The 15,682-nt window shown below is 35.5% G+C and overlaps 1 protein-coding gene across 1 annotated transcript; it reads right to left on the bottom strand.

Moving 5' to 3' along the window:
* Positions 1 to 734: 734 nt before the first annotated feature.
* LOC139136452 (uncharacterized) lies at positions 735 to 1,394 on the bottom strand. The gene has a single exon (XM_070704176.1). The coding sequence runs from the start codon at positions 1,392 to 1,394 to the stop codon at positions 735 to 737; it is 660 nt and encodes a 219-aa protein (XP_070560277.1).
* Positions 1,395 to 15,682: the final 14,288 nt, after the last annotated feature.

Consider the following 15,682-nt stretch of genomic DNA (forward strand, 5'->3'; position numbering starts at 1 on the left):
AAATGAAGCATCTTAGATGGTTTATTCACTACACAGACACTGCATCGATGTAAGTTCAAAATTTCTTTAATAACTACGAAACTCAGGCTGAACAGCTCACGAATTAATTACTACATCGGGAGCGACATTGTTGACAATGATATATCCTCCACATACGCATGCAATCGGAAAACTTTTGTTAAAATTTCAATTAAAATCGGATGGACAATTTTAACAAAATCACGAATAAAATGTTTTTAAACTGATATTTGATCTGGAAGAGTCATTAAATTGGCGAGAAAAAAACAAACACGGCAATTTCAAATTCAACTTCAATGAAACACAACAGTCACATTTTTGAGTCCAGCGTGTGAAATCTCATGAATACGTGCACGAACGAAATTGGAAAAATCTGGTTTCGGAAGATCAACAGTCCTGGGAGTTGTCAGAACTCGAAGAATCGTATATCACGGCCCTACGACGTTTGCGTGGTGGAGACTTGAACGTGGACGTGGCAACATAATGGTGAATGAACCGCCGTAAATAACCGCCCCGCTGATATACCCGCTGTGGCTGCTGCTGGGTTTGGTACGTGCTTTCGTTGATGGTCTTGTGAAACTGAAATGGTGGATTTGCTTGTCTTGCTTCCGTCACATTTCCCGATGATGGAACCATTGCTGTTTCTTCCTTGTTACTGTTGGATAGTATGTTGGACATCTCATTTTGTTGCTCGAGCGACGCTACGGCGTAGTTGTTTATGCTCTGAAGTTACGGTGTCCAGACAACTGCTGCACTTGAGTTGGGGGAATCCCGGCGTGGAGCAAATTTGTTATGGCCGTTTTCCGCATGCTGTGATTAGTTTTCTTCCCGGAGATTCCCGCTTTATTACACATCGTTTTGACAACATTAGCCAACTTGTTTGGACCCATTGGATTTTTTTTGTACCAAATATGAGTCGTGGGGGTGTAATTGATACTGAGATAAAACGGACTGTCCGGAGTGTTCATTTCTTGGGGACGACGGCTAGCGAATTGACGATAAGTCTCGACCGGGCAGCTGTTCATGGCGTTGGGTGTCGCAAATATCTTGGGGTTAAACGGTCGTGTTGAACTTCCTGCTTGCCCCCATCGCATTTTTGTTTCCCGCTCGTTGAATTCGAGATATTCTAGGCCGCCGGCGATTTTCTTCAGCATTATATCACCCCATTTCAGCTGACGATTTTCTTGCCCGCCGCGGAAACCGAGCATTTTGGTGTTGTTAGTCCACACTGCATTGAAGAGAGCTTCAGGGGTTGATCGGCCGATAACTTCCTTGTCAACGAGAATTTTTTCTTCTTCCTCAGTCAGTCTGTCGGTTGCGTTTGGTTTGTTTCCCATTCCGTGCTTTTCAGTTCTACTCTTTTGGCTGCGAGGCATTTTCGCGACTTCTCGAACAACTTATCGCGTATGATGGAAAACCCGTAGCCGCTGTCTTGTAAAAACCGATCGATACCTCTTTGATAGTTGGTAAGTGTATCAGGCTCATAGTCGCTGCCGTCCTTCTGGCGAGTTCCTAAAAAAAACGCTGCCAGATAGTCGTCAAGCTCAGCAGAGGGATGTCACATATTCGGCGGGTTTCGTTTGGCCTCATAGCATTCAACCATAGCTGAAACTGTTTGGTAGCCGTGTTAGTGTTTCGCACGGTATTTTTCTTTTTTTGTAGACTGACGAACTCCTCCCGGTCACTCTCAGTAAACTCTACATACCGTTGATGTTGTTGTTCGGGTTGGGGTGGTAAATTGTCAAAAACTTCTTCCGCAGCTAACAAATCTGACAGACTGAAAAGCTCCTGCAGGTTTTCGCTGACAGACATGGTGGAATGGCAAGGTTGTTGTTATAGTGACCGTCTTATACCAGTGTCTCATGAAAATCACAAAATATTTCAGATGATGAAAATTGTGTAAAATGAAGTTCATTTTACTTCCAAATCGGTACGGTACATGCAAGTGTTGTGTTTGGTATTATTTTTCATAACGCATTTACCATGAATACATGAAATTTTTGAAAGTTGTGCTTTTGAATTTGCCGGTCCTCCGACATGTCCGATAGCACTTTTTGCTTGTCGTCTGCGCGTCTATGCTTAGCACGGACGGAACAGCTGATCGGTCATCGATCTGTCAGTGCCCGTACGGTGTGATGCTCTGCTCTTTAGTAGCAGGTTAATCCGATATCGACACATGTGTTTTATTTAGTTACCCCGCATTTCCCTATGCTTCAAAACCCTGCCACTTTTGGAGATCGGACACGAAATCGTAGTCAAAGTCAAAATCATAGACGGGCACCATGGTTTGTTTTGATTAGGGCACCACCATGTAAGTAGTCCGGTATGCAAATCAACAGGCCGTATCAGGCTTTGTTATGTAAATCAACAGGTCGTATCACTTTTTCATATGCAAATATTCAATTGAACGAAAGAAAGACGCGCTGATCATTCCTTTCATATGCAAATCAACAAGGCGTATCACTTGATTGACATGCAAATCAACATGATAAATCATATCACTGAACTCAGTACAGACACGATACAGGGCATAGGTATATGATATATATATATATAGGCCTATATATATATATATATATATATATATATGTATTAAGAGTTATTTGCTCTGTATTATGTTGAAGTAGCGTAGAAAAAGATTACATTATATATGAATCACAATAGGTTACAAATGCTACGATTATGCATTTTACGTCACCGGTGTTGTAAAACATATGCATTCGAAAGCATCCTTCAATATCAAGATTTTCTGTTCACAGTGACGGCTGTGTTCTTACTGTGGGTCACGAGTGGGGTACTCAGAAATGTGGCGTAGCGAAAATCCACCATCTTACATCCAGCCTCGTTGCTGAAACTGGTCGAAAAGTACACGCAACAGTCCTTGAAGCAAACAATAAAGAACAGCAAGATGCAGCATCACGAGGTGTTCAACTTATACTGCCAGTTGTTGTTAATGTTTTGGGTGCTGAGATCAATCCAAATCCCAATTGGCTTGATACATATCACACAATCCACTACCCGTCACTTATGAAGATACCTGGCGTAGAGGTCGTGATAGGGCACCTCCTAACAACCTCCAAGGTAGCTATTCACGCACAGAGTAAGTACTACAAGGGTAAGAAGGTCATCCTTTTCAACCATGTGTTACCACAAGACACCGAAGTTAAGTTAGATGAATTGACACCTACACGAGTGCAGCAGAAGGAGGAAGATATCTTCAGTGATGTTAGTGGATCACATGTTGTTTTTTCTGTCGGTCCGCGCGTTTATCATCACTTTGAAAACAAGTTCAGCAAGCTGACAGACGTGAAACACGAGATGTTTCTACCAATGCCCGATGAAGATTTTTTTCAACTTCAAACCAATAAGCCATCCACTGATAGCCGATGCCAGATCCTAACGTGTGGGAAAATTGATCATATGACCCACATGAAGGGATATGACACGGTTGCCCTTGCACTCAGTGAATGTGTAAAAGATCTCAAGAAATGGAAATCGACTTTGACACTGGCTTGGCGAATCACTGGTATTCGAGAGGGACAGGCAGAGTCCGCACATGACTTCATTAAGCAGCATGTCACAAGCGGTGACTTTGAATATAGTGTGGTCCCTCATTGGTCGAAGAAGCAAATCAAAGATGACTTACAGGAGAGTCACCTTTGCCTGATACCATCTGATGTGGAGCCTTATGGTATGGTTGGCTTGGAGGCAATAGCAGCAGGGATACCAATCCTTGCAAACAGCAAATCCGGCCTAGCAAAGTTCCTTACCAAGTACATGGATAAAGATAAGGCATCGGCCGTCATTGTAGATGTTGGTGTGACAGATCGAGAACGAGATCGTGACATCAGTCGATGGGCTGAAAGAGTTGCTGGGGTGTTCACCGACTATGATTATGCCTTCAAGAGGGCACAGGATATGAAGGAAATGCTTCGTAATTGCAAGGCAATTGAAGAATCACATGCACTCTTCACGAAAGAATGCTGTGTCTAAAAGACAGACGATTGAGTTGGTTTTGTACAAACAAGAAACAGTTGTCAGAAGTTTGCGTATGCATGCATGTTTCTGAGTATAGCCAATCACTCACCCTGACAAGATATATTGATGCAGATTTTTTCGATTAAGTATGGTAATGTCTTTAGTTATTTTAGTGATTTGCATGTTTGCTGAATAAATGGTTATGTACAATACTGCTGATGATTTCCATGGTTTTGCTTGTGCTATTGTGAAAATATGTTTTGTTGCAGATGTTTACTTTCTGTGTAAGCCGTATGTTACATTGATATATGTTTTATAAATGGATATTTGCTAAAATTTGACAAATTTGACGACAAGGTGCAACTGCTCTGTTATCTCTCAAGAGTGATACATGCATATATTACTAGTTTACTGAATATAATTTAGAATTAGCTTAGACATATGGGTACACAGTAATAAAATACTCCATGTCAGACAAGTATTTCACTTCTAGTAAGAAATTTGTACAAGGACCTAGACATTTTTATCACTTAGAATAGTCGGAAATGTTTAGTTTCAGAATTACAAAATACATTTCTTTCTTTTTAACAAGTCTGTCATAATATTCTTTTCAGGTGTACTCGATATTGATTTTAATATATGCAAGTGTTCATATTAACCATAGTAAGGATATGTTTTTGTTGTGATTCGCGTGTCTGTAGGACAAAAATTACATTTAGTATTATTTTCTAAAAAATTCATTATTGCATGCCTCATATATTGAACGTTGCAGGCTCCATAGAATTTGATGGTAACTTGTTGATGACGTAGCAGGCCATATACTCAATCACTAAAATTTATTTGACAACTTCCAAGAATTAAAAATGATCAAATCATATGGTTTATATAGGAAGTTCAATTTTCATGAAGTTATGCATAAAACCGCATTACATTCATTTAAGTATATCCATGTACTGTTCGATTATGCAAATCGTTCTATTCTTAATGGATTTCCGTCTAATATGGAAATAAAGCATGACGTCATTCGCAAATAAATCCCCAAATTTGCATAATCACTTTCGTTCCTCATGTGAGTGAGGTTCAGCCACTCACGACTAATGGATATGAGGTGTACTAATATATATTACAAAAAGGCCCTTTCATTATTCAAAGACGATCATTAGATTATAATCAGTAGTACCTTGTACGAGGATATTACCAAGTCATACAAACAGTGAATTCGAGATGGAATATTTTTCTCCCTTCTCTTTTCTGTTTATTTGTTCGTTTGTTTGTAGTTTTTATTAGGACTTTGTGATTCTGTTAGTTACTAGATATGATGTAAAATTTCAAAGCATCTCAATGTTTAGTTTTATGTTTAGCTTTTCAAAGTATTTGAATATTGTTTTCTATATATCTAGTTCGACCTTATTGACTTGAGTTTCTCTCAGTCTAATTCCTTTAATCCATCTCTACTTTGTGTACTTGTGCCTTTACTCCTGGGATTAAATTTGGTGATCATTATAGCGTAAATATACGAATAATCATATCAGTGGAAGAGGTACCTTTTCTCCTTCCATCAACTCAAAGTCATCCAATCTTCAGGCATGGATCACACAATATTCAAGTTTAGAATCGCGTATAACCAAGAAATGTGTGTATTTAGTTTTTTCTTGGGTGTAATGTTCTAGTTGATAGTAATAGACGATTCCAACATTACTGCAAATATGATCTATTATACTCAGTTGAAGCGTATGTTTAAAACATCTTTGTTTGCTTAACTTTTCTAATTTTGTTTCAAAACTACCAGTATAAGGACTTTGAAAAAGTTGCGATTCAACTTATGCCTACTTATAGTTAGGCTAGAATTTTTGACAAAATTTTTTTGTTCTCAATACAATCATTGTGTAGTCTCCATGCGTTGAGTTAAACACACTACATGTAGTAATTAGTTTTCAAAACGATATTACAAAGTCAACTGAACAAATGGTCCATGTCTTTTTATATTTTGTTTGTTTTTCATCAGCATTTGTCACTCCTTTGTCACACAATATTCTGGTATAGATAATACAATGTAAAATTCCAAATCATTCGAAACCCGACGTGAGATATTGCATATTGACATTATTGAATAATAGTTCTGTTTGTATCTTGTTAAAATCTATTGACTTTAGTTTATCTCAATATTCTACAATTGAATGTGAAATTTTTTCTATCCTATTCTACATTTGGCATTTATATCTTTCATTACTCTGGGTGTTGATAGGTCCAAAGATTTGTATTACCGTATCGGTGGAACGTTTAAATTGATATTTCCTCCATGTCATGTCTCGTTTCATCAACTCAAAGTCATCAAATCTTCAGCTAGGGATCACACAATATTGAAGTTTAGAATCGCAAATAACCAAGAGATAATGAGTGCATTTAGTTTTATTCGTGATTGCAGTGTTTTAGTTGATAGTAATAGATAATTTCAATAACAGTGGAAACATGGTCTATAATACTCACTTGAAGTCTGTTACATCTTTGTTTGCTTAACTTTCATAAATTTGTTTCAAAAGTGTTCTTCGTTTGAAAGAAGTTACAATTTTTATGTATTGCATGCTTACCATAGTTACACTGGCAGTTTTGACAAAATTTAGTATTCTCATTAAAACCACAGTGTAGTCTCTAAGAATATAGCTAAGCAGAATATGTAGCAAATAGTTTCATAACAAAATTACACAGTCAATCAAACAAGGGCTTTAGATCGCCTCTTGTTCTCCCATGTCTTTTTCACTTTCGGTTTTCAGTTTCGTTTTTGTCCAACATTTGTTGTAATTCCGTGAGTTACACGCCATTTTTGTAGAGACAATAAAATGTAGAATTTCAAATTCTTAAAACACACAATGTAATTAAGATATTGCATTTTGAAGTTTTTGAATATTAGTTCTATTTGAATCTTCTTTAAATCCACCGACTTTAGTTTTCTAAAATATCATGCAATTTATTCTATCCTGTTCTACCTTTTGTATTTTTATCTTTCATTACTCTGGTTGTTACCTGAATGCCCTATATTGAAATAGGCCGAGAGATTTGTATAACCATATCGATAGAACATTTAAATTGATATTTCCAACTTGTCATGTCTCCTTTTCATCAACTCAAGATCATCAATTATTCAACTATGGATCACACAATACTGAATAGAATGGCATATAACTTTTATAGTCGATATTAATAGATGATTCCAACGTCAGTGCAAACATGATCTATTATACTCATCTGAAGTGTATGTTACGCCTTTCTTTGTTTAATTTTCATAATTTGTTTCAAAACTTGTTACCATTTGAAATAAGTTGTGATTTTTCTTATGCATGCTCATAGAAACGTTAGCATGTCTAACAAAATTTAATGTTCTCATTACAATTATCGTGTAGTCTCCATGCATTGTATTAAGCAGACTATATGAATAAATTAGTTTCCAAAAGAATTAGAGAGTCAATTGAACAAGGGATTTGAGATTGCCTCTTGTTCTACCATGTGATTTTTATTTTGTTTGTTTGTTTTTCATCGAACATATCTGATTCTGTGAATCATACAATATTTTGGTATTATAATACAGTGTGAAATTTCAAGTCATTCAAATCTCTCTATGTATTCCAGATATTGCATTTTGAAGACTTGTTTCTTGTTTAAATCCATGACTTGCGTTTTTCTCGATATTGATTATGCAACTGAAATTGAAATTTGTTTCATTCTATTCTACCTTTTGCATTAACATCTCATTACTCTGGAAATAATTGAATTGGTTATTATAAGCTTAAAGATCTGTATTTCAACATCAGAAGAATGGAAATCTTGATATTTCCATCTTGTCATGTCTCCTTCCATCAACTCAAGGTTATCCGATCTTCAGCTATGGATCACACAATATTCAACTCTAAAATCGCATATAACCAAGAATAATGTGTGTATTTGTTTTTTCAAGAGTGCAGTGTTTTAGTTGATATTAATAGATGATTTTGTTATCAGTGAAAATATGATAATACTCATTTCAAATTTCTTTCTTTCTGGGTTTTGCGTGTGTTCTTACCTTATATTAGTTTATTTCAAAAGGATATGTCATTTGAAAAAGTAGCGGTTCTTTTTGTGCTGGGATATGGTGTAGTTTGTAAGCCAATAGTAACAATTAGGGAACCTTCAGTAATTACAGGGGGAGGGTTGGCAGAGGAATTCAGCTGTGTTCATTATCAAAAATGTGTCCCTCCCCAATAGCCCTATCTAAAATGTAACCCTCCCACTTTTCACAAGTTGGAAACTTGAAATGCAGGTTTAATGTTACTAGAACTGCTTCACCCCTGCAGACTTCCATGTTCAATTAGACCTCTATCGTTTGCTTATTCTTTGGAATTTGACCTTGTTTATCATATAGTTCTTACCAAAATTGCTATTCTTTATAACAGACAGTGGAACCCTGTGTATTGTATATGCCCCACGCACTCTGATGTGTAGAGAATTGACATTTTTGTGTGAAATTCCAATATAATATTTTTGCAGACATATGCACTTCTTACCCCCCTAATCTTGTCAAATACATTGATATCAATAGTAAAACATATAAATGCACAGATATAATCAGTTTAGTATAGGAAAAAATTCACTAGGTTCCCCGTAGACATCCATCTACAGTGAACTGACATTTTGTGGTGAAATGCTGACATCATATATTCTGTCCATTTATGCACACCAAGCTACCCTAATCTAGTCATTTGTATTCATATATATCGTCAAACTTGTCTAATGCAATAATTTAGCTAGTTAATTATCAGGGAAAATCGACATTTTGCCTGAAATCTGATAAAAATGTCCAGCACACATGCACTGTCAATCATCCCTCTCTGGTCACGCCAGGTACATTGATATTTGAAATTAGCTATACATGGTGGCTAACATCAAACATCTCCATAGGGATTTTATTAGCTCAAACTTGGGGTCTATGAGTGTGGAAGTATATGTGATATATAATATGAATAGATAGCAGATTGACCCACTCCAAAGGCCTATGAGGTTGCAAAATGTGGTTCTCCCCAATGTCAGGTTTTTAAAACTGATCCTACCTCTCTCTCCCCATTTCCCTAACCAACCTCCTTGAATTACTGAAGGCTTCCTTATACTTACACAGTATTTTACTGAAAATGTTAGAATTTTTAATTAACAGACTAAAGAGTGGATAATCATTTATCTACTTAGAGAATATGATTGTCTTATGAGCAGAATTTATTGATTTTGAATCTTGTTCAAATTTACGTTCAATTTCAAACAAAAAGTTAGTGTTGAATCTGCTACACCAAGTGTCAGGATTGTAACACATTATAGTCAGTGTTCCCTGGTCTTGTGTACAATCTTCTTTTAATCTGAAAGGTTTTCAATCTCAGTTTCTGAGATTTGAATGATTTTCATGTTATAATTTGTTAATCCAATCTTTATTTATCCTATATTCAAAAAGATGGACATTTTTTGATAATGACCTATTAGTCATTTCTTTTAATTTCATCAAATTATATGTTAACTTGATAATTCCTTATTTTTGCAAAAAGAGTAATGTTATAGTGAATTATATTTGTAATACTATTAAATCATGAAAATCAAAGGATGCAAGTGTGGTGTCAATTACTTTAATGAAACAAGCGACCTAGCGGCCGATATAGCTCCGCTGTGTTTATGTAGAGAATAACTAGTTTTGACACATGTTGATGAAGAAGGTGGAAATCTTTGATAGCTCAATGCAGTGGCCAGAAAAAAGTGGCTAAAATAGCTGCAAAAATACACAATTGAAGATTTCATCATACTTTGAATATATCACATCGGATCATCCCTAAGAACATGTCAACCAAAGCTATCTGATGAGTAGTTTTTTGAGAATAAAATTTTCTGACCAAAAATAGCAACAATTGCCCCCAAAAATAAAAATTGCAGATTTCATCATAATTTCAAAAGATCAAATTTAGTTCATCTGTAGGAACCTGCATATCGAATTTCAAAGCTATCAGACCAGTACTTTTCTAGAAACACATTTTTTGACCAAAAATGGGAAAATTGCCCCAATTGCAAAAATACGAAATTGCAGATTTCCTCATTTGTTTCAATAAATATCATTTAGTTCATCTTTTGGAACCTGTATACCAAATTTCAAAGCTGTCAGATGAGTAGTTTTGGAAATACACATGTTTTGACCAAAAATGGCAGAAATTGCCCCAAAAATACAAAATTACAGATTTCATCAGAAATTCAATATATATTACTTAGCTCATCTGTAGAAACCTGTATACCAAATTTCAAAGCTATCAGATGAGTAGTTTTGGAAATACACATTTTTGGACAAAAAATGGCAAAAATTGCCCCAAAAATACAAAATTACAGATTTCATCAGAATTAAATGTATATTACTTAGCTCATCTGTAGAAACCTGAATACCAAATTTCAAAGCTATCAGATGAGTAGTTTTGGAAATACACATTTTTTTACCAAATATGGCAAAAATTGCCCAAAAATACAAAATTGCAGATTTCATCATAATTTCAACAAATATCATTTAGTTTATCTGTAGGAACCTGTATACTGAATTTCAAAGCTATCAGATGAGTAGTTTTGGAAATACACATTTTTTGACCAAAAATGGCAAAAATTGCCCAAAAATTACAAAATTGCAGATTTCATCAGAAATTAAATATATATTACTTAGTTCATCTATAGAAACCTGTATACCAAATTTCAAAACTATCAGACCAGTACTTTTTGAAAAATACATTTTTTGACCAAAAATGGCAAAAATTGCCTAAAAATGTAAATTTGCATATTTCCGCACAATTTGAACAAATCTGAAATAGATCATCCCTAGGGACATACGTACCAAATACCAAAGCTATCTGACTGGTAGTTTTGAAGAAGAAGATTTTTAAAGATTTTTTTACCAAAAATGACAAAAATTGCCTTAAAAATACAAATATGCAAATTTCACCACGATTTGAACAAATCTGACTGAAGTCACCCTAAGTAAACTGCATATCAAATTTCAAAGCAATCGGACAAGCGGTTTCAGAGAAGAAGATTTTTTTACCAAAACACCAAAAAATGCCCCCAAAATACAAATATGCAAATTTCACCATGATTTGAACAAACTTAAGTGAGGTCATCCCAAGTGAACTGCATATAAAATTTCAAAGCAATTGGACTTGCGGTTTCAGAGGAGAAGGCAATTGTCGACGGACGACGGACAACAACGGAAAATCAGCCTATATTGATAAGCTCGGCGTCACTGACAGCGGAGCTAATAAAGTTCAGTTTAGTCAAAGTGTTGACACTTATTTATGAATACAGCTAGTGGAAAAATATTTACAGGTTGAAGGTCTCTATACTATTTCTGATGTGAGGGAAATTCTTACAAACAAGTCATCACTGATGACACAGTCCCCACTCACATCATTAATTGACATGTACATGCACACTACAATACAATGTCTGTGTGCCAAGTTTTGAAGAAATCTGTTCAGGGATAGTTGAGTTATGGTTCAAAACATGAAAACATCGCAACAAAATGGCCACCAGATGGCCATATTGAATCATATTGCAAAATAAATTGGCGTGCATATATATGCCATACAGTGTTCCCGCTAAGGCTTATTTGCGCGCTAACTGTGCAGTGTCTCCGACTGCTCTTCAGTGAAATTTCATGGTTTGCGCAACTTTAGTCTGTCATTTCAATCGGTATTAGTTTTGGAAACAATAACTCAGGGCGAAATGTGCGATCTCAGCGTAGATTTTACTTCCGCGTTTCAAGTTTAGCGCCTGTTGGCGGCGCAGTTGCCACCAACGTTCATTGTACGTTGTGACGTACCTCAATAAATTAGCATATACATGAACGGACCCAGCTGTGAGGCAATCAGGCGTATCTCAAGTTGCGCACCCTCTCGAAACCTTAGAGGGAACACTTATATGCCATAGTACTTTGTCTGTCTACCAACATTGAACAAAATCGGTTCAGGGATAGTTGAGTTATGGTACAAAAACATGAAAATTTCACAACAAAATGGCCGGCCGGTGGCCATATTGGATCGTATCGCAAAATAAATTGACATGCATATGTATGGCACAGTACTTTACCCTTGCACACATTTTGAAGAAAATCGGCGTAGGAATGACAGAGAAACGGCTGCTGACGGACGGACAGATGGGCAGGACCCAATCTGTAAGTCCCCACTGGAATACCTCTGTGGGGACTAAAATGAGCATCGTCCTCCACTAGCAGGCACAACTATGTTGTTCAAAAATACCAAATATAATTCAACACGGTGTGAGATGTTATAATACTTAAGCTTGTTGCTCCAATTGTCACCAAATTATAAAATTGATGTATACACACCTGAAAACAAAAAAAAACATGAAGAAATGTATGCATGCCTTTAAGTCATTTGTAAAATATCTACCACAGGTGGGTATGAAGCTCTGTTTCAAGTTGTTGAATGTCATCACATTCATACATAAGCGACCTAGGGCCTATATAGCTTCGCTGTGTTTATGTACAGAATAACTATTTTGACACATGTTGATGAAGAAGGTGGAAATCTTTGACAACTCAATGCAGTGGCCAGAAAAAAAGTGGCTAAATAAGCTGCAAAAATACAAAATTGAAGATTTCATCATACTTTGAATATATCACATCCGATCATCCCTAAGAACATGTCAACCAAAGCTATCTGATGAGTAGTTTTTTATTCTGACCAAAATGGCAACAATTGCCCCCAAAAATAAAATACCGCAATTATACGGTGTCGCTCACATTTTATCAGAATTGGTACATATTACCAGTATGGGTACCAAAGATTAACCAGAAAAACAAGAATGACAAAAGCAAATAAGGTCTGCAACTTAGGTACTGGAGGTCATCTTTAGGAACATGCATATCAACTTCTATAGCAATGGGGCAAGCAGATCCTACATCATAAGCAATGTCAACAAAAAATTAGCCAGAGAAGCTTGACAAAAAGAAAATGTAGGAGAGTGGGGAAAAAAGAGTACATGTAGGAAAAAATATAAAAGGGATAGGAATGCTACCTCATCAATCTTCTATCCCTACCCCCTCCTGAATATCAAATGTTCCCCCCTTGATCATGTTTACATAAGACCAGCTGGCAGTATATTTACAACTTTGCGGGATGTTTTAATTAATACTATGAGTGCTATCATTCAAATATAAACAGCACTTAAATCAGTTACAGATAGTGAAATTCCTTCCACTGTGGGGGGAATTATGACATCTGGAATTATCCTGGATCCAAATTTCTCATCAGTTCTTGTGTGTCTTACATGCGAAAGTTGCAAAAATTGATTCGCAATGAAAAAATTTACCTCAGCTCTGTTTTCAGGATCAAATTTTACTACAAATTGATATTAAACAAGACAAAATTATGTTCACAGCCTTCGAAACTGTCTCACAACAAATCCTTGGTTGTAGGTCATTTAAGGTCACAAAAGAAAATTACCTAAAATATAAATATATTTGGGGGTTTCACAACACTTTGAGCACAAATTTATCTAATAACATCCCTCGGGACTTTTGTACCAAATTACAAATCTATCAGACTAGTAATTTTGAGAACAAGTTTTCTTGACCATATGACAAAATTGTCTTAAAAATACAAATTTGTATATTTCACGACAATTTCCACATATCTAACTATTGTCATCCCTGGACATCTGTACACCAGATGTAAAAGCCGTCTGTCCAGGGGCTTTAAAATGAAAATATTTTTTTACGATTTTTTTTACCAAAAATAACAAAATTGCCCCAAAACAGTTATATATCCAATTTTGTCGTAATTTCAACAATTAGAAGGATAACACCCTTGCAAACATCCAATCCAAATTTGAGAGCAATTGGGCTAGCGGTTTCAGAGAAGAAGAAATTTTACTTAAAATGAGAAAAATAACCAAAAAATTCAGCAAAAATATAAAATTCAAGATATCTTCACGATATTCATCAAACTGATTTGGATCAACCTTAGTAACCTGTATACCAAATATCAAAGCTATCAGATTAGTTATTCTTGAATAAAAAAAATTTTGACCAAAAATTCGGAAAATTGCCCCAAAATTACAAATATAAAAATTTCAATTAAATTTGTATACACTTGACTGAGGTCATCCTGAGGAACATGTATACCAACTTTCAGAGCAATCAGATAAATGGTTTCAGAGTTAAACATTTTTTTACTAAAAACTGAAAAAATGACCTGAAAAATAGGAACATGCAAATTTCATCCTAAATTTTACACACCTGCTTTAGAATACCTAAAGGAACCTGCAGACAAGTTTCAACCCTATCTGACCAACGGTTACAGAGTTTTAGCAATTTGCAGGGTTTTTCCTTTTTTTCCCCTCATTTGCATATTTTTGACACTGACAAGTTCATTTGAACAAATTCACATCTCCACCCCTAGGTGCACCTGTACACCAAATACTAAGACAGTAGGTTCTGCCGTTTAGCTGTTTTTGATGTGGACGGACATACATACATACATACATACATACATACATACGTACATACAGACTTACAGACATGCAAATGGATGCAAATGAACTGATTCAGCTTATATGATTACCTCACATTGGTATACCAAATGTGAGCTAAAAATTGCAGATTTCATCATAATTTCAAAATATCACACTTAGTTCATATATAGAAACCTGTTTACCAAATTTCAAAGCTGTTAGAACCAGTACTTTTTGAGAAACACATTTTTTGACCAAAAATGGGAAAAATTGCCCCAAAAATTCAAAATTGCAGATGACATCATTATTTCAATAAATATCATTTAGTTCATCTATGGAAACCTGTATACCAAATTTCAAAGCTATCAGATAAGTAGTTTTGGAAATACAACCCTATCTGACCAACGGTTACAGTGTTTTAGCAATTTGCAGGGTTTTTCTTTTTTTTCCCCTCATTTGCATATTTTTGACACTGACAAGTTCATTTGAACAAATTCACATCTCCACCCCTAGGTGCACCTGTACACCAAATACTAAGACAGTAGGTTCTGCCGTTTAGCTGTTTTTGATGTGGACGGACATACATACATACATACATACATACATACATACATACGTACATACATACAGACATGCAAATGGATGCAAATGAACTGATTCAGCTTATACGATTACCTCACATTGGTATACCAAATGTGAGCTAAAAATTGCAGATTTCATCATAATTTCAAAATATCACACTTAGTTCATATATAGAAACCTGTTTACCAAATTTCAAAGCTGTTAGACCAGTACTTTTGAGAAACACATTTTTTGACCAAAAATGGGAAAAATTGCCCCAAAATTCAAAATTGCAGATGACATCATATTCAATAAATATCATTTAGTTCATCTATGGAAACCTGTATACCAAATTTCAAAGCTATCAGATAAGTAGTTTTGGAAATACACATTTTTGACCAAAAATGGCAAAAATTGCCCAAAAACTACAAAATTACAGATTTCATCAGAAATTCAAATGTATTACTAAGCTTATCTGTAGAAACATGTATACCAAATTTCAACACTATCAGACCAGTACTTTGTGAGAAATACATTCTTTGACGAAAAATGGCAAAATTGCCTAAAAATGCAAATTTGCATATTTCTGCACAATTTGAACAAATCTGAAATAGAT

This window comes from Ptychodera flava, chromosome 7 (genome assembly GCF_041260155.1).
Source record: "Ptychodera flava strain L36383 chromosome 7, AS_Pfla_20210202, whole genome shotgun sequence".
In the NCBI taxonomy this organism is placed as follows: Eukaryota; Metazoa; Hemichordata; class Enteropneusta; family Ptychoderidae; genus Ptychodera; species Ptychodera flava.